General features: G+C 41.9%; 1 protein-coding gene across 1 annotated transcript in view; it reads left to right on the forward strand.

Annotated features, from left to right (window-relative positions):
* Window positions 1–23176, forward strand: part of ZHX3 (zinc fingers and homeoboxes 3) — a 75081-nt gene extending 51905 nt beyond the window's left edge. Inside the window, exons 2-3 of the mRNA XM_085619108.1 lie at window positions 9228–12163; window positions 22523–23176. Of these exons, the coding sequence (XP_085475234.1) occupies window positions 9337–12163; window positions 22523–22533 (2838 nt within the window). The 5' untranslated portion in view covers window positions 9228–9336 and the 3' untranslated portion in view covers window positions 22534–23176. The remainder of the gene's footprint in view (window positions 1–9227; window positions 12164–22522) is intronic.
* Window positions 23177–23922: the final 746 nt, after the last annotated feature.

Consider the following 23922-nt stretch of genomic DNA (forward strand, 5'->3'; position numbering starts at 1 on the left):
TCGCGATACGTCAGAATTCTAGCTCGGCTAATTCATGTCCTGAAATGAAATTAAATTAAATTAAATATTTATAAAGCGCACGGATACTTACAAGGAGTGTCCCGGCGTTAATCTCGAGACAGAAACCTCATAAAGAATCACCCCACCAGTATTTATTGTTGGAACAGCCACGTTTTAAGTTGTTTCCTGAAAAACAGAAGGTCCTGAGCTTGCCTAAGATATAGAGGTAATTTATTCCACAAACGAGCCGCTTGAACCTGGAATGACCTTCCTCCAATCCGAGATTTTGTGATCTTAGGAATCACCATGAGTGATTGCTTAGAGGATCTAAGGACCCGTTGAGGCTGGTAACATTGGATCCTGTTCCTCTGGTATACTGCACCCGTATCATGGAAGGCCCGATAATCAAGCACTAAGGCCTTAAACTGAACCCTCTTTCTCACCGGGAGCCAGTGTAGAGCCTTCAGGTGAGGTGACATACGTGTTCTGGTGTTTACCATAAGAATTGCTCTGGCCGCAGCGTTCTGCACAACCTGCAGCCGATTGAGCAAATACTCAGGCAGCCCCAGATACAAGATGTTCACGTAGTCCAGCCTAGATGTGATTAAGGCTTACACAACGATCTCGCGGGATTCCATCGGGAGAAGAGGAAGAAAATTCTTTACCATTCTTATCAAGCCAAAGCAGGTGCCGGCGACCGCTTGAATTTGGGCCTTCATCGCAAGACTCGAGTCCAGCTTGACTCCTAGTTTTTTAACCATACTGACTGGGGACGCAGGAATGGACATGTCGCTGGGCCACCATGCATTCCAGTCCACATTAGAGGTACAGCTGAAAAAAAATGATTTTGGATTTTTCTGAATTACACTTGAGCTGGTTCCGTCGCAGCCAGGCGAAGACCTCAGTTAAACATTCCTTTATCTCCCAGCCGCGAAAACTCACCACGAGGGATGTTCCACTCTGCACCAAGACACTTGCCCACAGATAATGGGGAGTTAGATCACCCGGCAGGGATTCTTGGCAGATAACCCACCCTAGGCCAAACTAGGTTAGGGGGCGTTGGGAGGAGCAGGCTACATTATACGACGTTACTCTACTTATATGCCAGCATATATTCATTGTTTTAGCACAGTTTTGGAATTATTCATTCTCTCCACTGTTCTTGTATTGTTAATTATATTATTATGCTTTGTTCAATTATTAATTGCAGCACACGTTTTTTCCTCAATAATCTCACTGCTTCAGTAAATATTGAAACTGCAGGTTGTGTATTTCTTGTTTATTTCCTTTGGGTATGCATGAGAGTCTGAACGAAAAGGTTCTAGATCTGTTACCACAATTCTTTGAGGAGTCAGGGTTGTCATGTTCTGAGGTTGCTCACATATTTGTTGTCCTGCAAGGTTAGGGGTGGGTGTGTATGGTGCACTGTGAGCTAGCAGGACTATAGGCCAAAATCTCCTGAGGGGGTGCAGGGAATCAAACTCACACCATCCCAACATCTATGTTGTCCAGTAAATACACAGTTTTACTGAGAAAGTATAAAGCTGTACGACAACCTTCTAGAGACCTAATTTATTGTGTCAGGCCGCCAGTTCACACACCATTCCTAGCACTTGGTCAGACAGGCCTTCCAAATTCCACACCATCTTTCACTGCCTCATCAATCGTTACCCTTTTCTGCACATTTCTGGAGGTTAGTGATAAATATAGTGAAACCCTTTCTACTTTCAGGTCCATCATACCCGGAACTCAGTAGCTGCCCCCCCCCCCTTACCCTTTTCCTCAGTAGAAGTATATTTGATGAAATCACTTTTGTTTTAACATGTGAGCCATCAACAAGAAGCGAAACCCAGGGCTCTGCTGTTCTTTTTACACAAGGTCAGTCATCAGCAGTACTTGAGAGAGAACAGCAGAAAAGAGTTCATTTATCATCTTCAAACTCCAACGTGGAAGAGATTTTATTGGTGACTGGAAGGTGGGGAAATTCTAGCTCAAGCTAAATCCGTTTTGCCCCCGATGTGAGTGGGGTTTCATTCCCTGGCTATCAGGTCTTTGATTCCCCTCCATATAGGATCTCCACAGGCACCACGCTGCTTAGATGCAGGGATCACAGGAGCTAAAGTAATCTCCTTTTGGAGTTCCTCCTTAAACTCATTCAGGTATGCAAAAGGTTTCCTCTCTTAAGGAAATGCAGGTGGCTAAGGCGGTGTTTCGTCTGAACGAGAACAAACATTTGGTGTTCTTTTAAGATTGGTTGTTAGGTCTGGCATTAGCCAACACCTTCATTTTATATGAATATCTATATATTTTTATTATTTATTTATTTTCATACTTATATACAGGTTTTCATCGAGCCCTCTTCATCCCTTGGTTTGTTGTTGTATCATTCACATTTGTCTCCCTCCCAGTACAGCATAACGGAATGGGTCTGCCCACTTCAGGCATTGGCTATCTTCTATTTGATTGAAAACATTCTGCTGGTCCACAAGGAGCACATCTGCACCCAAAGTAGTTCCTTTGAGTGAAAGGGACTGTTATGACAGTGTGTGCTTTTGGAGATCAGTTTGCTTTAAGCACGTTTTTCTTTGTTTTTTACATTGGTGAGGGCTTAGTGGCTCCCCTACAATAACGTTTAAAAAAGCCTTGACCAAATAGGCGATGATAAATCCAAAATGTTGGCAGCCAATGTCACACCTTTGGACTTTGCCAGGGCTCTTTAACTTTGAGTTGTCATATAGATTGTTTTTTCCGCTGGTGATGGAATCATATAGTTAATGGGTTGCTTGTGTTCATGCAGTACTCAGGCCGATACATAAGCTGTTTCTTCTAGTCATGCTTTGTTGACTGCCATTGCGAATTTAGTTTAAAAAAAATATAATGTCAAGAACTTCTTTGAGAGCCTACAAGACATAGCTGCCACTGCTAGAAACTACTTCTGCTCTTTGCCTCTGGAGTTGTTGCTAGGCCTGAACGAGAGCTACAAAACTGGTCCTGAAAGGCACTTTAGTGCTGGTAACTCGAAGAATTTCATTTGCCAGTCATACTGGGATAGGCTTGAATGTAGAGTGTCCTGGAGGTGCTAGGTACACTTTTGGGACAATACCTGGATCCAATTTTGGTGCATTTTGTTGCGTTATTTCATTTCTATATATTTGAAGAAAATATGTGTTACGGCATCACCAACTTGCAGATCAAGGAAACTTTTGGAAAATGATGCTTTAATCGGTTATACTGGTTGAGTCTCAGACTATATCACTGTGATATGGAAATCATTTTCTACACTGAGTGCTACAAAACGAATTTCCCAATGCAGAATATAATAATATATCTTGTTTTATTAAAAGGAAGCAGGGTTTCAACAAAAAATAACACCTATCATATGTACCTATCTTAGCCTTGAGTTTATAGGCAAGAAAGACATCCCACTAATTTGTTATGAGCAATAATTAACATAAATAATATTGAATTCAGTCTCTAACAGCAGTGAAAATGGGGCGTTAGTGTTATGCATAGCCCAGTAAAGGCTGTTCTCACAGCTCAGAAGAAGCGGCATTGGCAAGTCCAAGAGGTAGCAAATTGTTGACCTGTAGATGTTACCAATGCTTTTTGCTGATGCTGTATATCCTTGTACAGTCTTCCTTGAGTATTTGAACAATGCTTTCAGGTTACAATTGTTCAAAGCCAATAGTTGCAAACATATGGTCGTCACGTTTAGTCAGAAAGATGATTTTTGTGTGGCATGTACTCTTAATAAAAAATTAACCACCACACCAGCTTTCCAGGGCCAGAATTATTGGCTTTGCTGATGCTTGTTTTTTGTGCATTTTAATTTAAGCTTTCCTGCTTTCAAAAGCTCTGTCATCTCCTGGTATAAACCTTGATGTAGCACCCTCTATATACCCTTTGAGATCCTAGTCTAACAGAAGTCACTTGGTTTATCCAACTGTAGTGCAGAAGTACCCAAGGCCCTAAATCAACTGTACCCAGCACTAATACTCTGTATTAACCACTGGGTTTGCCATGACATAGAGTAAGTTTCCTCACGCTACTGTATTGTGGGCTTCCTGATTTTATTTGTGTGAGATGTAACAGCCAAGCACAGAATTGTGTAGCTTATCTGGGATTGTCAGAGAATACATTCATCATGATGTTAACATAATCTAGTCCGTGTGCTATAGTTGACATGGTAAACAACGTTTACCGCAAAACTTTGTCCCCGCAGGGAATCACAACGTGGTCGTTACAACAACCGCGTTGTGATTCCGCATACCATTACTCCGAACAGACTGGAGTTGGAATAGTAAGTTACACTATTCCAACATCCTGCGCCCCCCTCCGCAAGTCGTTGTTCCGACTTGCAGAGTAATGGTATGCGGAATCACAACGCGGTCGTTGTAACGACCGCGTTGTGATTCCCTGTGGGGACAAAGACTGCGGGATGACAAGATAGATTCAGTTGACATGAATGTAACCCCAGTTTTCAAAGGATGAGACATTGAGATAATGCATTTTACGTTAAACATTGCGCTCTACCTTTGCCGATTGTTTCCTACAACCAACAGATATTGCCATGTAAATTGTAACTTGGCAAAGTCAAGATGTGTCCACAAATTAAATTGACATGATCTTCGTATGGAGGATATATTTTGGGAAGGAGGGAGGGGGAGGGAGGGAGAGGGGGAGGGTGAGAGGGAGAGGGAGAGAGAGAGATTTGTATTCTATTGAGGCTTGAAGATAACAATCAAGCATTACATCACAAAGAACAATATGATAAGTTATTTCTAGACTAGAATTTTGTTTATGAACAGGCAACTTTTATAAAGTGTGCTCTTGTGATTATATAGTGTATTAATGTGTATGGTGTGTTTGTTTTTGGACTTTGTCTATTGTCACAAATGAAGTGAGGGCAGTTAGAACATAAAAGAGTTATTGTTTTCTGAAGATCCTTTCTTCCGTCCTTCATTACATACCCCATCTGCACTGCCTCATTAGCTGAGGTATTGCGAGCAAACCGCTTCTGTAGATTGATAGTCATTTTATGGACATCAATTAAATGAACCCTTCTGTTCGACATATTCGTTTTGTTGTTTGTGTTAGAGAAGTGGAATGAAACTACTGTGGATAGTTTTGTGATTTGACAAAGTCTCCAATGATGACTTTCTCTGTTGAAGGTGCTGCTGTTCCATAAGACTGAAGGCATTTAGGTCCAACCATATGGACTTGTTTTGTCCTGAGGAGGAATGATAAAGTATTATAGCATTTATATAAAGCTTCATACTCAGCTGTGGGGCGCCAAAGTGCAATGGCTGGGGAGGGTAATGTATGGTAGCTTTGACTTTTGTACCTCCTGCAGACAGCCAGTCTGGCCTTATGTGTTTTTCAAAGCCATAAAGATGTGCAGTAGTGCTTTAGTGTGACTTTTAATAAAACATTATTGTACTTTGGTATTTTCACCAGTCTTACTAATCCACTACAAATCAAATAGGGGAAATCTCTGGTTTTGAAACTTTGGGTTTCAGATTGAGTGCTTAGACCTGCACTAAATTGTGGGCCAAAAGTTGATGAAAGTTGTTCAATGATTTAAATGCTGCTTCTACAAACATGCTAAATAGACACTGTGGTTTTCCCTAGCATGTTCTCTTTCAAAGTCCGTCAACTAGGTCTAAAAATTAACCATTCATTCCTTTTAGTTTGCTATGAAAAATAGGCCAATAAGATAGCTCATTGGGTTGAATACCTGTGGACCTGTGTGTCGAAAGATCGAATCCAACAGGATAAGTGGAGGACCTCATCATACTTTCAATATGAGGTTTTGCTATTTCTAAACTCGGTGGTATTTGTGTTTGTACTTTATAGGGAAGAAAGTTTGTCCCATACCAGTCTGAATTCAGATAGGAACTCCACTTAAGTCCCGCAACACAACACTCCATATTTGATGTTGGCAGAGTTTAATGAAAGGTTATGGTCATCTTGAAAGAAAGGGGAGGGAAATCCCCAGCACTCGGATGGCAACAGGCGAATGTTCAAAGTATCTATCTCCCAGTGTACAATTTCAAAGAATAGAAAATCAAAACAAAAAGCCGATTGATGTATGCAGTTGAAATAATGAGGGTGGAAATCCCATCCTAAATCTTTCACTTCCCACACCATAGAATTGTTCACCTCTGCTGGCCGAAATCCTCAGTGATGTTGTACTGTCACATTTCACCAGTGAGAGGGCATCCTTGGAGCAGTGTTCAACGAAAATTGATGAGTGGGTCTAAGACTTGAAATGTATGAGATATTCTGGTTTGTTTGAACATGTATTCTAACTTACGCAGATGGTAATCTGCTATGCCACATTGCATAGGCCTTCTGCAAGCAGAAGTTCAACACCTGGTTGATTTGGAGGGAACTGGAAAATTAAGTCACCTTCATTCCCAAATCATAGGCTACCTCACTTGATTTTCTTCCCAGAGCCAGGTGGGTTACAAGTGACCCACCACCTGGAGCTCCATTACAGAAGTAGACTTTGTTTACAAAAACAGACGGTCTTGAAAGGCTCCGAGGCTCCCTAATTCTAGGCATATCTTTGAAGTTCAGCCTTATTATTTCCTACACTCATATAGAGATGTTTTCATGCCTTAGATACCTACTAGATTACCAGAATTACATTATTGTATTGCAAAACAAATTCAATGTATCAATGTGTAAAGGCAAAATAAAACACAAGAAACACGTTGGACAAATGTGATGGAATAAACAGTAAAAAGACTTCAAACACAGTTGAAAAGTCGTTGTTTAACTGATCATAAGGCGAAGATTATGAAGATATAAAATCCAATGCTTTTAGTACGCGGATATGAACAGCTGACACATGTTTCATCTAAGACGACTTCCTCAAGGCTTGTTTTAGCTACCCAAAAGAAGAAAGCAAATATAGTAAAATAATTTTCTGCTTGCAGGTCAGATCTTTTGGCCGTGAATTCTCCTCCCAAGGTATAGGCAGGAACCATATAGTAAACCAAGTGGGAATTCTTGAATGAGAATCGAGTCAATGATGAGGCCGGACTTGCAGTAACAGAATTCTGACTGTGGCACAAAATCTGCAATGTGGACTGATATGGCCTCTCCGTCCTTTGTGTACCTCTGTCCCAGTGCAAAAGTATTGTTAGTGTACATTTGTGCTTGCTGCATGTTAGGTGTGACTGCAACGCAACCCCTGAATATGTATTATATAGTTGAAAGCAGCCTGTGGAATGAAGCAAGTCTTTCACGTTGCACATTGTGACACATGCTATGATCTTCTCTATAGGCAGGCTTTCTTTTTTCTGCAATGAAGGTCTGCTTAAATTCTCATCTACACATATGCAAGCTCTGACTTTGAGAATAACCTGTTTTCAAATGCACTTTTCACTGCACCCAAGACACACACTCACTATCAACACACTATAAATAGTCCATGCCACATGCACCCAACCTATGTCTATTCACAAAGTCAGAGCTTGCATGTGTGGGGGTGAGAATTTAAGCAGACCTTCCTTGCAGGAAAAAAAGTCTGTCCTATAGAGAAGATCATAGCAAGTGACACAATGTGCAACGTGAAAGACTTGCTTCATTCCACAGGCTGCTTTCAGCTATGTAATACATATTCAGGGGTTGCGTAGCCCCTAACCTGGTTGTCTTCAGATTTCCAACAACACAATTGATCAAAGAAAATCATCACACACCTTGTTCCAGACTATCCTTCAAATGACCATCTTCAAGTGTGTTAGACTGAACTATCACACCTTCACGAGCACAAGTAGCCAAAAAGTAGGCAAAATGCAACCAGATCAACAACACTTGCTCACCACAGCAATATATAGTGTAGAACCACTCCAATAAACCTAGTATAAACACACCACTATTTATATGCAAAACCTTGAACCACAATTACCTGCGTAGACTGTGATGCAAGGATATAGAACACTTTCTTCAGCCAAGCAGAGCGCAACCAACCTTCCAATGCAGAAAAATGCAAACGTCCTACATTAAATTTCACAACCACTTCAATACTAAACAATAGATACCCCTCTTCCAAGTTGTCACAAGAGGCATGTGAGTAAAATGAAGACTTGGCATGTCTCTTATGATAATGTTGTGATGGTTGTAGCTTGAGGACCACCAGTGGAATACGGTCCAGATTTCAAGCAGAGAGGTTGTGACTGGAAATTAAGTGACTATACCATCAGGAAATCACACACTGCTATTTAACCACAGGAGACGCAGAAAAGGTAAGAGTACCATGAACGTGTAGGATGATAATTGGAAGAAAGTAGTTGATAAATCTCATTCGGCATGCTAAGTGGTGAGAATCCAAATAAGTGTTTAGTTGGATATTAATTGGATTTTATTTAAGTTTTATTTATTTTTTTGTAATGTCGGAGTCACGTTCATGAAGTAGGGCGTTGCACTAATTGCATGCATTGCAATTCAATCAGTATTTGTAATGTGTGATGTTTATGTTCAGATAGCATTGGAAACGTCTAAAATATTGTTTCTGTTATTTTGGGATTACTGATACGTTGAGGTACAAGAACTGTATAATAGGTTGTGTATGTGTTTGAATCAGAGAGACTTTTGGACTCACCCTGAGGGCCGCAATTTGACAAGGACAGTTGCTATTTAATTTTTTTTTGTTACAGCCTCTCCTGTCCTTGATTGCCACAATTCACTCCCCCCCCCCCCCCCAAGAGTAGGTTGACATGGTACTAGTGACTTGTTGGGAACAACCATCTTCTAACTTTGCAATCTCATTTTTTCCAGTTATAGTGCAATTCTTGCCATTGTTGTTATTTAGCTGTCTGTTGCTGACATTGTATTGCCTCTATCTAAAACCAGTTAGGAAGTTGCTCAGATTTTCTTCACCACTTGCACATTTTTGCTGTTTTCTTAGTTTCAAGTGGTGCGGTTGCTGATTCTTAAATATAAATTTCACGTTGCTTTGTCTCAGACTCTATACAGTATTATATTCTTAATTATGTGGTGTAGTACATGTTTAGATGCTTTCCAATAGCCGTAAACATAGTTTGTATTATGGGCTTTACTTATGTTTTCATACAGTCTGAATTATTTGAAATTCCTCCTATTTTATATATGATGTTCACAAAAAGTTTAACAGTTCAACATTGAATTTCGCATTTATTCCATTGTCTGAAGTCTACAATCCAAAGTACAGTCTCTGTTTTTGTTTGTCTTCTTAATAGGTTCTGGGGGAAAATTGATCTTCAGGGCCAGCATGATGAGAGACTAATGGATAAAGTTTGATCTTCACAAAAGTACTCTCATATAGCCAGTCGTTAACCAGCAGCAGCAATGGCCAGTAAACGAAAATCTACCACTCCTTGCATGATACCACTAAAAACAATGGCATTGTCAGATAAGGAAAGACACAATACAGAAGAAGATGAGGATGGTGATCAGGAAAAGGTGCCCCCTAAAACGCAAGCAGTCATCAACCTTACCAACAGTGAGGTGGAGAATTCAGCAGCAGACATTAATTTGTCCAATGGGCATCACAATATCATGGAAAGTGACAAGTACATTTGTAAATACTGTGATTTTGGAACTCAAGAGATAGACCTGTTTGCAGGGCACATTAAATCTAAGCACTTAGACTTCCTTAATGACCCTTCCTATGTTTGTATAGGGTGCAGTTTCCTTGTAAAAACTCATGAAGAGCTTGTTCATCACAATGGGGAGTGCCACTCTGACGAGCCTAACTGTATGTGGAACGTGGTCAAACATGACAGTCAAACAACAGTGGAGCAAAGTTTCTCCGATGTCAACAACAGCCAGGACTTGCAAGGGGATTTCTATGAGGGGGCAGTTGATGGGCAGTCTGAAATCACCATAAGCAAAGCTCCTATTATGAAGTTAATGAAAAGTAAACCTGACACCAAAAAAAGTCTCCCAGCAAATGAAAACCTACCAAATCTGTTACTCGGTGAAACAGAGGAAAATAAGGCAAATCCCTCGCCCACCATAAAGACATTGCCTGTAACCCAAACCCAATCTCCATTTGTTAATAGTTCATTAGTAGGGACGGTGACTAGTCCATTGGTAGGTAACGTTCCTCTGATACAGGCTGGTCTCACACAGCTTGTATCATTGCCACTGCAGCAACATCCAGCAGTGCTGCAGCAGCTGCAACAACAACAGTCACAGCCTCTTCAACACCAGCAACAACTACCCAATTCAAAAACCCTTCCCAAAGTGATGATTCCCCTGAGTTGCATTCCGACCTATGATGGGACCATGGACTCTAACGCTTTCTTGAAAAATTCTTTCACTAAATTCCCCTACCCCACTAAAGCTGAACTTTGTTACTTGACCGTTGTCACAAAATACCCAGAGGAACAGATAAAGATTTGGTTTACTGCACAGCGATTAAAACAAGGCATTAGCTGGTCCCCGGAGGAGATTGAAGAAGCACGCAAAAAAATGTTCAACACAATCATCCAAACCGTTTCACAACCCACTTTCACAGTTTTGAATACTCCAATTGTTGCAAATGCAAGTAGTGTCCAACATCTTTTCCAGACTGCTTTACCTGGACATTTTGTTGGACAACCTAAAGGAGCAGGAGGCTTGCTAGTGACACAGCCATTTATAACCAATGGAATGCAGGCTACCAGCTCCACACTCACATTAGCAGTTGCATCGGTTCCAAAGGAACCAAGTCCTGATCAGCCCAATACTTCACAGGTAAAAGTGGTAAATGCTACACAATCTTTGATCACTTCCTGCCCTAACATCTCATCAAAAAGTGTAATTGATGCTAATATTGGTAGGTGGAAGAAGTCCCGTATCCAAAAGGATGCACTGAAAACTAGCTTTCTTAAAAGTCAGTTTCCTGCCCATAGTGAAGTTGAAAAGCTTACAAAGATAACAGGACTCACTAGAAGAGAGGTGCGAAAATGGTTCAGTGACCATAGATATAAATGGCGGATTAACAGCAATCAGAAAATATTCCAAGTGGATGAAAATAGTCGAGAAGAAAGTGATTCTTACCCAGAGGTTTCCTGTGATGTATCCGTGAAAGATCATGATCTTGCTGACTCCTCACCTGCAACTCCTCCTGTTCCACATGTAACGAGGCGGCAGGGGTGGCATCAAACACCAGATTTTACGCCAACAAAATACAAAGAAAGGGCGCCAGAACAACTGAGAGCTCTGGAAGGTAGTTTTGCTTTAACTAATTTCCCTTCTGCAGAGGAAGTAGAGCGTTTGCGAAGTGAAACTAAAATGACCAGACGAGAAATTGATGGTTGGTTTTCCGAAAGGAGAAAGAAGTCAGCTGAGGAAAGTAAGAAGGAAGTAAAAATGCAACAAGATTCAGAAGACGAAGAATTGGAAGAAGAGGAAATCTTGACAGAAGAACCAAAGAAGCCTGATGAGGATGAATCCCTCGAAATGGGAAAAAGTAGTCCACTATCAGGTGAACGCAAAGTGAGCCCTATTAAAATCAATCTTAAGAATCTTAAGGTTACAGATACAAATGGTAAAGGTGAATTACCAGAGATTGCTGTAAACGCCCCACAAAATGATAATCCAAGTAGGCCATCAACACCACCAAAAGGCAAGCTTCAGTATAAAAAGACAGCCCAACAGATGCATTTACTCAAAAAACTATTTGTTAAAACGCAGTGGCCAACCCACCCTGAATATGACAGTGTGGCAGTACAGGCTTGTCTCCCAAGACCTGAGGTTGTCCGTTGGTTCGGGGATAACAGATACGCATTTAAAAATGGGCAGTTGAAGTGGTATGATGATTACAGCAAGGGCATTTTCCCCCCAGGGTTGGAAGGCATCAAATTAAGCAGCATAGAATTATTGCGGGATTACTTCAAAGAACATAACATGCTGTATGAAGACGACATGGAAATGTTGTGCGAAAAAACTGAAATGATACCTGAGGAAATACGGATGTGGTTTGCAGAAATGATGAGTGAAGACAGTAAGGCATTGTCTGAAGCTGGCAGTGAAGATCAGCATTCAATTTTTGGTGAGCAAAGTCACCGACGAGCATGTGATGCATATTCAGAAGTGTCTGATAGTAGTGAGTCTGGGGAGCCCAGTGTTGCAGAAGGATGCCTTGAGGTTCTTAAAGCATCTAGTCCAAAGAGAAGGATTGAGATAAGTAAGTACCTGATTTGCATAGATAAATGTAAATTACGTTTAGCCTGCATATGTATTGTATGTTATTGAATTTCTGTGTCCATAAACCATAGTGTCAAAGTGAAAATTGCCTATGTTCTCCTTTTGAATTATAAGGCTAAAATTGGATTGATTATAAGTTACATGGCTGATATAGATTGTAGACTCTGCCTTATATTTGCTGTCTACCGGAGATAAAAAATAGGACATCTGCATGTCAGAGGTGTCCACCTTGTGGGTATTGCAGAATTTAAAAGAAAAAGTAACCACATCAAGATTGCTTGCCTAACATGTACTTGGAAATGCAGGCTACTTACCCTCTGTGGAGATCGGGCCTGTCAGTGCCTAGCCTTGTATGTTTTCCAGTTGGGCATTTGGGGTTTGTGAGAAGCGTGCTCATGCCTGGTGGGAAGTGTGCATTGATCATGTTTTGGTACTTGCAGGGTTGGTAATTCCTTGGATTTCCTGTAGAAATGAAGGGGGTGGAGTTAGCTGATAAACACATAGGCTTGAACTCTGTTTAATTGTTGCTGCGGAGGGGAGATTAGGCCTCTATTGAGAGGGCTCCTAGTGGGGCTGCTCTGTACTTGTAGGAGCTCGAGTGGCTACCCAGTTTGCACACGGCAATTTAGACTGCTATTTAACGAGCAGTTTAAAACCACTACTTAACAAAATGTTGACATTCGTGAAGATTACATCACATAAACTTTGTCCTAATGATGGAAAAGAAAAATCAATTTGCATGCTTTAGGACCTGGATAAGATACGAGGACCATGTGGCTTCTAACCTAGATGGCATTGTGAAAACAAATGTCATGCCATAATTGTGTGACCTTTGTGCACAGTGGCAAATTTTAATATTGTTAGCGGGTCCCTTCATCAGCAAACCTACCTTGAAGGCAGTAATGTCACTTAAGATTCCAGCAGCAACTTTCAGGCTTGCAGTTCATATCGCTACTGACTTTCAAAGACTCACTGGTAATTCTCTTCTTGCTCAGGTAGCTGGGTTTTACCTTTTAACAGATCCAATCTATAGCTTCCCCAACAAGTAGAATGACTGTGCAATATGTAGTCTGTAGATCTGCTGGAAAAGTAGTGCTTACCTACCAAATCAGTGAGGAAGTCTAGTATGATAATGAGATTTCTCTCCCATTTCCCCATTGTCTTCATGACTACACTGTTTACACCTTGTTGAGAGTATCGTGATGATCTCTTGTGTCCTGGCTGTATTCTACTCAGTGCTTTTTCTGGCACATTTCTTCAACGAAACAGCCTTTAGATCTCATGCTTTACATCGCATGCCCTTACAATGTGGTCATTACAACAACCACGTTATTACAACGCAAACCATTACATCGCAAGTTGTTACAACAACTTGCTGTAGGGGGCAGAAGGTGTTGGATTTACAATCCAACACCTTCCCTGCTGTTGCACAAACTGGAGTAGGAATAGTAAATGATACTATTCCTAAGTCCAGTGCGTACTAAAGGTATATATTCATTTCTTATCACCTGTACCTTGTTCCTGCAGGGTGGCAGAGCCAGGGACTGTAGTGTTTGGGGTGAGGTAGGTGAAATCCTTAAGTGGGTTGGAAGCAGAGCCTTAGGTTGCTGGGTGCTAATTGCTAAGGGATTGGTGTGCTAAACTACAGTGGTCTGGGCTCACTGTATTACCGTGGACATAAAGCCTGGATGGCATTACTTCGCCACCGATGGCTCAAGAAAATGAAGGTCGCGGAGGGTGGAGAGCCATAACTAGTAGCATGAGGTGCTCAGTATGTTTGATTTTCCTTATACTTTTAACTGTAGATGCTTTAACTTTTGAATTCTCATTGGTGCTAGACTGCATCTGGAAAATTTCCAGCAATTGCTCCCAAGCGCCAACTTGTGATGTCATCGGACTCAACAGTGACATAGCACTGCCTCTAGAGGTGACGACACGGGGGGTTTATGGCGGCCACTCTTCGAAACTGAAATAGTCCACTTCTATTCTTGTGTTTGACGCAGATCCGACTGTCTGCTTCCAAACTTTGGTCTGTGTCCTACTGACACATTCTTCGTGTACTTGGTCTGCAGTGTCTGCGGTCTCACATGACAACAAATGCTCCATAAAGCTATCTGGCAATAGAAGACAAAGGTAAAAGACTAGTCTTGTCATCAAATTTAAACAGGATTTGTATCATTCCAAGATGCGCAATCAGCATTCGAAGGACCTGACTCTGCCACAGTCACCCAACTCGGAACCCATTGCTAAACTAGTTCTGGTGTGCCCCAGGTTCCCTAGACCTCCATCAACCCCACAGCAAGTGGAGGTCTTGCTGCATTTGTTTTAGATAATTCAGAGTCCTTCTGGTGCACCTTCAGGTCCCAATGATCTGCTGGGGTCCCCATTTCGAACTTGCCCCAGCTGGCACCAACCCATAATATTAGGCCTGTGCTGAAGTCCATGCTGGTCTCAAATGCTCCCATGCCAGTCTACTCCAGAGTTGCCAGTTCTGGATCAGACCCCAATGCCAGTTTCATATCCAGAGCCATCTTTTGCCCAATCCCAGCTGACGTCATTGGCACAGATTTTTGTTTTTAAACTGCAGCCCCTGATTTGTGAGAAGTTTCAGCCGGCAGCACACTGACTTGGTGTCAGTACTTCTGCAGGCTTGAGGGTCTGTTTCGATCTCAATCTGACACTGTTGAGGGTCTGTTTCAATCTCAATCTGACACTGTTGAAGGTCTTCAAAATATTCTGCATAATAATGATGATGAGGGGGAGGCAGATAATTTACTCCCTCACCGTTTTGCTGCTGATGGCCTGTATTTTGAGTTGCAAAATGCTAGTGGCCTGGATATCACACCCGAGATATTGAATTAGTACTCAACAACAATGCTCAATAAATTATTGTACAGTCAGTGCTTTTTATTTGGAAAAGGAAAAGTAATTTTATATCTGATAGAGACTTGTATTCAGAAGACCAAATGTGGTGGAAGATCTTTCTCCTACCTCTCCCCCAAACTGTGGAACACAATGCCAGTCAGTCTGAGAACTGAGTTGGATGAGGCCATATTTAGAAAATGTCTTCAAACACGGCTATATCCTAATTGGCTAGGGCAAAACTCCAGACCAGTAGGTGCACGGTTTTGACTCGCACGCTGGAAACCCTTAGGGTAGCTAAGCACTTTATAAGTCAAGATAAGACAAGCTTCAGATTCGTACCTTAGAATAATCCACAGGCGCCCTACTAGATCCATAAACTATTTGAACAATACCTCTGCGCGCCATTAGGTGGGGTCCATTGGCTCTGTGTTGACATCGCCCACACCAGAAGTGGCGTGCGCGGTACTTATATAGGCCACCCCAGCGCGCTGACATCAGTTATTTTCTTTCCATAACAGCGCAGACCCGGAGAGAGCTATACTCCAGTAATTATTTTTTTTACTGACTTTTTCGATGTTTTGTCTAGACTATTCTTTCTTTTCTTTTTTTTTTTTTTTAGACTTGCCTCCGGGGGTCTCAGGGAAGTCCCCCAAAGAAACAGGGGAGGGGGGGTGGGGGGGTGGGGGGGGGGGGGGTTGGTTAAGCCCAGTTGTACCCGTTACACACAGATATCTGTGACAGACTCCCATCATGTTTGCCTTTGGTGCTTGGAGTCGGACCACGACTCCAAGACTTGTGAGGGCTGTCATGCCATGAACTCTAAGGCACTGAGGGAGTGCCCCTTTAAGCTCCTAGCCGCCAGATTCTGGCTGACTCCACGATGCTGCAGATCCTGGTTGCGCAGCAGGTCCATTGCCCGTTCGCCGAGTTGTTCCGGTCTCTCGTCTTCGCGCTCAAAGTCTTCAGGCATGTCCCATAAAAGTCTTCAGGCATGTCCCACAAAAAATATAAGGAATTGAAGGTGCCAAAATGCTTTTCAACTTCACCACACCGGTCTAAATCTTAGGATGAGGTGAAGAAACGTCATCACTTTACTTTCCGCTCCTCCGCAGTACCTACCTATTGGTCCTCTCTGCACCTCCATGAGTGTACCGGAGTGACTCATGTCCAACTCTTTGAGTTCTATGAGGCCATACCCCTCAATTTTGGACGGGCCAATCCCTCTGGAGTGCTTTTGGGCCCCATGGGTTCAGCAGGTGCCCCACTGGATTTCCACCAACTGGTCCACCTGTGGCACCAGTTAAGCTCCATGAATCAGGTGGTGGACCCTGAACAGCTCCAATCATGAGACCATGACCTTCCCGGTGCATGTTCCAGTAGCGCCATTCCCGGCGATGCGACGCCCCAAAGCAGCGCTGACCCAATCATCATACCAGACTCAAGACAGTCCTCAAAAGTCAGCCCGAGCGCATTCCCCACAACACCACCAAATAGGGAATCCAAGAGGCTGGAAACCTTTGGCAAGAGGATGTTCTCTTGCACCAGCCTTACACCCACACAGTTTAGGATTCCGTTGCGGAAGTGCTGCCCATGGTCTCGGCGAAGTTCTGAGCCATGCTGTCACAGGCTATTGCGCAGCAAAGTTCACCATTCGCTGCTGAATTGATATGGCCAGCTCACTAAGCAGAATGATTGTGTTGTCAGTGGCACTGAGTCACCAAACTTGGCTGAGATTGACTGGCTTTTCAGGGGATGTCCAGGCATCCCTTATGGCATGCACTTCAATGGCACCTGTCTTTTCAGCGACTAGGCTGATTTAGTGCCGTAGCTCTTAAGGACAGCTGAGCCACTGCCAAGTCCTTGGACCTCTCCATGGCCCCACACCAACCTCACTCTGCCTTTTGCGGCAATGATAGCACCTATCAACCACATTAATTCCTGCCCTGCCACCAAGGCCAACAGACTCCCCAGTCCTTTCGTGGCCATTGACACAGTTCTCACAAGCCTTATGGGAGAACCAGACTGAGGTTTCCCAATAGCAACACCCCAACCCTCTCCCCCTCCCCACCAGCAGCCGCAGCCTCCAGAGCACTTTAATGTTCTTGCTCCATCCCGGGCACCCAGTTGGTAGCAGGATCTTACATCACCTGCCCCACTGGCGGTCTGTAACATCTGACTAGTGGGCATTTCAGATTGTTCTGTGGGGTACAGACTCTTTTGGCCAAAGAGCCTTTGAGAGGGTGCCTGAATCAGAAGTAGATTGTGGTTGTTTTTCCCGCCACTCTGGTGCCCGTAAGAAGGATGGAGGCCTCCCCCTTATATTAGACCTGTGCCATCTCAATTCCTTCCTGAAGAAGGTTGCCCTGGACTTGCAGGACACGTACTTTCATTTTCCCGTCCTGCCTGCCCACAGGTGCTACCTGCAGTACACAGTGGAACGCAAGCATTATCCGTTCACTGTGCCCTCCTTTGGCCTTACCAGTAGCTCTTCGGTGTTTAGCAAGCTGATGGATGTGGTTGTGGCATACCTGCAGATGCCAGGGGTTCGAGTCTTCCCCAACGTCGACGTCGGGCTGCTTAAGGCCAGTTCACCCCAGACTCCGGTTCACTATAAGCTTGCCGTAGTTGCACCCTGATTCCCTCTTAGATGCTCCCTTTCATCTGAGCTGTTCTGGATACTGTACAATTTCATGCACATCCTATTGAATGGTGGGCCCATGATATTCAGGCTATGATTACAATGTTTCAGCCTCTGTCATGGATTTTGGTGAGACTGACTGAGGCTTCTGGGTTTCATTGCCTCCTGCAACCTGCTGGTAACATAATATTCTAGTTGGCATAGGTAGACTCAAAAGTGGGACCGGAAGTCCCAGTGGGTGCAGCACCAGGGGAATCTCTCTGACCTGGCCCAGTTATCAGAGAGGTCTGCTGCCGAACCGTGATTGGGTCAGTGGCAGACCGTCTCCCTTCTCCATCCAGAAGTGACTGTAGTGCCAGATGCATCACTCCTGGGCTGGGGGCGGCCATCTAGAAGAGGTGGAGATTAGAAGACTCTGGAGTCCGAGCTCTACATCAACTTGCTTGAGCAGAGAGCGATGCCATTTAAAGCCTTTCTTCCTTCTATCACGGGAAGGCTAATTAAGATGTTAATTGGCAACACCACCACCATTTGGTATTGCAAGGAACAAGCTGGGGTGGGATTTTGAACATTCTGTCATTAGGCCCTGTGTCTCTGGACATGACTAGAATGTAAGGGCATTTCTCTGGCGGTTCAACATCTGGCAGGCTCTCTAAACGTCCGAGTGAACAAACAGCCATCGATGCCCTACGGATCACAAATGGCAACTTCAGTCGGAGGTGGTGCAAGGTCTCTTCAGAAATTGGGGAGAACTTTTGTTAGATCTATTTGCCACCACTGAGCACATTCAATGTCCACACTTCTGCAAGCTGGTGTTCCAAGGCGACTCGCTTGGAGATGCTTTTCATCTGGAGTGGAGATGAACTATCTCCATTATAATGGCAGGTTCTCTGTTTGCATCCCATTTGGATGACAAATACCAAAAGGTTAAAGCTTAGGAGGAAGAGCACATCATTGGTACCTTATATCCACATCATCCATCTCATAGTTCTTCTTAGCAGATTCAAGTCCTTAACTGCCACCAACCAGTTCTTCTCTGTATCTTGAGGGGTGCCTAGAAGCCGGACAGTGCTCACATATATAAATAAGTATTATCACAACATAATATTAAGATTCCAGGGAATGTTGTATATTCCCATCAGCTACTAGAAAACCTCCAAAGTTGTTGCCACTAAAGGAGTGACTCCCTTTATCATTCTGCCTAACAACATTACAATTGGGGGTATACCTACGTCCCTATTGTAATAGGAGGAAATATCTTTTATCAAGGGAGTTATGGATTCTGGTAACGGTGTGCAATTTTTACTAAATACACAGGAAATATCCTTATTGGATATGTAATTCCAAATGATCCCCTTGTTTATGGAAATACATCAGAGACAAGTGTGTTGAATCTATTCACTTGTGGTCTGAAGCAAAGAACCTGCCTATTCTAAATTTAAGGATCAATTTTATTTGTTTTCCATTTCAGGATGGTAACTGGGAAGTTATTGTGAAATCTGGTGCTGTTACCATTTCATGTAGCAATTCCCTATTTCTCAGTGGACACTTTGAGACAAACTCTGAATCCCACAGTAATCCTGTATCGCAAAATGATCGATATAAATTAACTTGAAATTTAGTGAGCTGATATACCTAGGTGGGCTTTCCATGCTGTTATGTAATGAAACCTCCACAGGTATTTAGCTACTTTTATGTGGAGGTTATGGCAAATGTCTGACCAAGAGGAGAAGTGTAGTTTGGGGTACACCACCAGAATAAGTATTGAAGGAGTGCCAGAAAGGGTTGCTTCATAGTACCGTTATTAGTCGTTCTCTTTCTGTCTGTATACGACTTGGGGTTATCCCAGTTGTATGTGTTAGTGCTGTTTTATTCTGATGATCTGTTTTTGCGAAGGTACACGCCATTAGTAATTCAGCATTCTGTGCACAAGTTGTGGGATGTGCCATGAAATCAACTCCCTGATAATAAACCACAATGAAATAAAAATCATGATCTCTGCGATCGAAAGCCTAGAAAGAATGGAGATAAGGGGGATAAATAATTGGAGATAAGGGGGATAAATAATGTAAATAGAGAGAAAAGGTATTTAGGTCTCCATTTGGACAGTTGTCTGACCTGGAAGGGATAGGTATCATATCAAGAAACACATGACTTGAAAAGCTGCACGTAGCTTGGTTAGGTTTACTAACAAATACAATGCGTTATTACTCTAGGGCCTCATTGCGTACATAGTTAAAAACTTTTCCCTAATCAAATATGGTGTGCAGTTGAAGTGCCATTCTCTAGGTAGCGATCTGAGTTTCAAAGAAGAGAACCTTGACATTGAATAGTCTGTGCCCATTAAAGCCACATAGCTTGATCTCACTCTAGGTATGAACAGAATAACAGTCTTCCTGGCATTGATGTTATTCTTTAGTAAGCATTAATAATGTGAATTATAACCATCTTTTTTTACTGGTTTTTGTAGAATTGAAAAACCCCATCTTTATCAATTTGAGAGATACTGGTTGCCCTATTTCGTCACTGTTGTGGGTCCTGTATACCTACAGAAAAAGCAACTTTTTTTTTAAAGGACTCTCACCCATTGAAATTCTGCAGCCTGCTTCGAGTTCTCGCCTGTAATATAGATACATCCACAGGGGCTCAACTTCTCATGGAGGGAGATCAATATCTTATTCTTGTGGAGTGATCTGCAAAAACATTAACATTTCCTAAAGGAGATCCCTTATTCGCAATATTTCTTTTAAGGGTCCTTTGGCACATTTTTTAATCGATATCAGATGTCACTGGAGTGTTTTGGTCATCCTGTATCTGTGGACTTAGTCTACATGTTTCAGCTGTTACCAACCTGACCCTCGGGTTTCTGTGGGTACAGAAAAGTTAAGATACGATATGATAATTTTCATCTTTAATTCTTGCACCAAATATCCAAAGGTGATGTGTATTACATGAGTCACTGCACACTTGGCTATCGGTGCATTGGCGTGTGACACATTTAATATTATCCACCCCGGCATTGTTAGCTTGGAGACACTGTACGAGAACACCCTTGCATTATCCCTTCAGTAATGCACCCAGCATGCTATTTCACACCATGCAGTGTACATTCTTGGCACCGGTTTTTGTAGGCACACTCTATAACTTGCACATGTTATCAGCCACTGTCAATGTATGCGGTTCACATGTATCATAAGTTGGTGTGTATCTCTAAGGACACATGCTCAAAGTTGAGGTTAAAGACTGCAGACGGGGGGATCTTATAGTGTCACTCAGTAGGTAAAAAAATATATATATTTATTCGGCCTTACTGGCAATGGATCATACACCTCAGACAGTACCCATGCTTTGTCAAAGATCCTACCCTGCATGTAACCTACTCACGTCGCTGGCCCCTGAATATTGAAATTCTGTGGTAGTGTGCACCTTTTAAGTTTACCATCCTAGTCTTTTGGATCATTTCCTGGTGTCCACACGTAATGATGCTCCATGTACGGTGTCAGATGCCGTCACCCCTTCTGCACTACTAGTGCCTATACCATCGCTGTTGTGTGATGAAGTATTGTGTTAATGTAAAAGTTTAATTCTTACAACTTACTTAGTCCTGAATACCAAAAATTACTATAGTTATTTCTTGTGATAAAAGCAGTTGGGTAATCTGTGGGCCAGTAATCTTAATGAATATCACTAGGGCCATACCATATAAATCTCACCACTGGTCTACTGAGTCTAGTAACGCACAAATAATATATGTAAAAAAATCGCATCTTGGTTTTATCATTGTGATATGCATCCTGGGATTTTTTTTTTCTTCTTATTTAGACACATTTTTACTCTGACAACCCAGTGATGTCTTTGTGTCCCACCACCCTATGAAAGACCTTCACTTTTAAGGAATGAAAGTGCAGCCTTACTGATGATGTGTGTGAATTTTAGGTGATGGTTACCTAAATTAACTCAAGTAGTAAATTGTGTGGGTGTTTTAATGGTCATGCTCTCAGATGATAAAAGTATTCGTCAGTGTATCTATGCCATAATTTCATATGCCCTCTACAATGATTATTGGGGATCATAATCTTTGTCTTTTCACAGTGATGTACCTAAAGGCTGGTTAATATAGGAGCAAATGTGCTGCCCATGAAAGGTCTGTGTATTTGTAGATAACATTTTCCACAAGCTGCTAAACTTGCTGGAGGGGATAATATTAAATGTGTGGCACGTCAGTGCACTGATAGTCAAATGTGCAGTGAATAACAGAATACACACCACCTTCGAATACCAGAAACCATAATTAAAGATGTGAATAATCATGTCCTAACTTTTCTACACCCACGGATACTGCAACAGTGAAAAGAGTGGGCAGCATCTCTTTGTTAATTATCTCTAATCTTTTAGGAAGAGGAGTTAGCCTACTGATTGATCAAAGCTTCTAGCTCCCTATTTGCGTCTAGAACAGTTAAGACATACCTTGCACAACGTTGGTAGAGTGTATGCACAAAAAAGCACCAGTAATACAAGTGAATATCAACACATCATAACCACCCATGAGTTGCACATATCAACCTAATCCAAAATAAGATCTGGGACAGCAAAATAATACAAATCATAATGTGGAGAGAAAGAGCAAAATTACACCTGCTTACTTGCACTTATTTAGCAGTGGAACTCTAATGCTAACTGTATCCAAATAAATTTGTAATGAAACGTATTCAAGATACACCATTTGAAGTACATGTGATTCAAGCAGGTCACCGCTAATTATTTTTATAGCGTAAAGGACTGTGAAGCATACCAAACCATAAACTTTAACATGTTTTTCTTCCTCTTGTTTTTCAGAAGGCGATTGAACTGGGTCGGAACGTGCACAAAGAAGTGGTTGCATAATTGAGCAACATTGTGAAGTCTGATCAGAATCTTAGAAGAAGAACATGAATTGAATGTTCTGAAAGATCACACTGCTGTTTCTGCAGCACACATCATACAGTCTAAACCTCCCCACTGCTGACAAAAGTAGTGTGTTGGTTTCTTAAGCTAGGAAGACCCTTATTACCGGACTACTAACACACTCAAGTTAATGGTGTTCTTAGGCATTATCACTTAGGGGCATATGGGTCTCTTGCACAGCAATAGCACATGGCATGTATGCCCAGTGCAGTTGGGGTTATGAAAAATAATGCAGCCTTGACAGCCAATTTATTATAAAATTGTCTATGTATATATATACACTAAAATGTCAGCGAGAGACTGTAAATTGTTTTCTATTGCATAGCAATTGTACATCTTGGCAGTGCTTTTTCCTATTTTCTCTATATTTGTAATGTGATATTCATTCATGTGTTTTTTAAATAGGCTTATTTATAGAGACAGTTCATTGGTGTTAATTTTTGTTGCCCAATATGAAGATAATGACATTTTTCTAAAAAAACAAATTGCTATATCTAATCGAACTATTACAATAAGAAAAATAAAACCAGTCTCTAATTTCTTTAATTCAGTACCAGGAAAACGAATACTTTTTATGTACTAAAAGTCAACACTCTTAAGTAATCGTTCTACATTAGCACATCAGATTCATGTAAAGTTAGATAAGCAGGGTAAAAACCTCTTTTCCAAAGGATGATCTAATCAGAATCACCAAAATGAGTTTAATCTTGAACCTTCTCATTATTCACGTCACTCACCCAAAAATATAAGATATATTTAAGGAATGTTGGTATTTGAACGCTAACTTTTTGTCATGAGTGAATGTGTTTAACAATGTTGTACACTCTAAGGATCATTGAGGCTGTTTGAGTCTTTTTCGATTCTGTGTGTGCCCAAGAGATTTGTGGAATAGATCCAGGATGCTAACAGGCCTACAGCCCACATGCTCGTATGATTGTGGTCCTGTTGTACCCCTTCCATTTTGGGTCACCCTATAATTGTGGGGGTGATTCCCTCAGTAGATGGCAATTACCCTTAAGTGCATTTGGCATCTTGTACTCTAATATAAGATCAGGTGACATTTTAAACATACATTCTGTTAAAATCATCCTCTCATGTCGGTTTATTGCTGACACAAGTCTGTGAACATCCTCAGCAGTAGAAACTGAAAACTCCCTCCTCCCGATTTTGGAGAAAACATAGATAATGAGATCCTATACTACATGTAATAGGAGCAAAAGGGAATATGTTTTCTTCACTCCCCATACATAATGGTTTTGTTATTATTCCAGTGTCCTTCATGCTCAAGTAGG

Source organism: Triturus cristatus, chromosome 7 (assembly GCF_964204655.1).
Source record: "Triturus cristatus chromosome 7, aTriCri1.1, whole genome shotgun sequence".
NCBI lineage: Eukaryota > Metazoa > Chordata > Amphibia > Caudata > Salamandridae > Triturus > Triturus cristatus.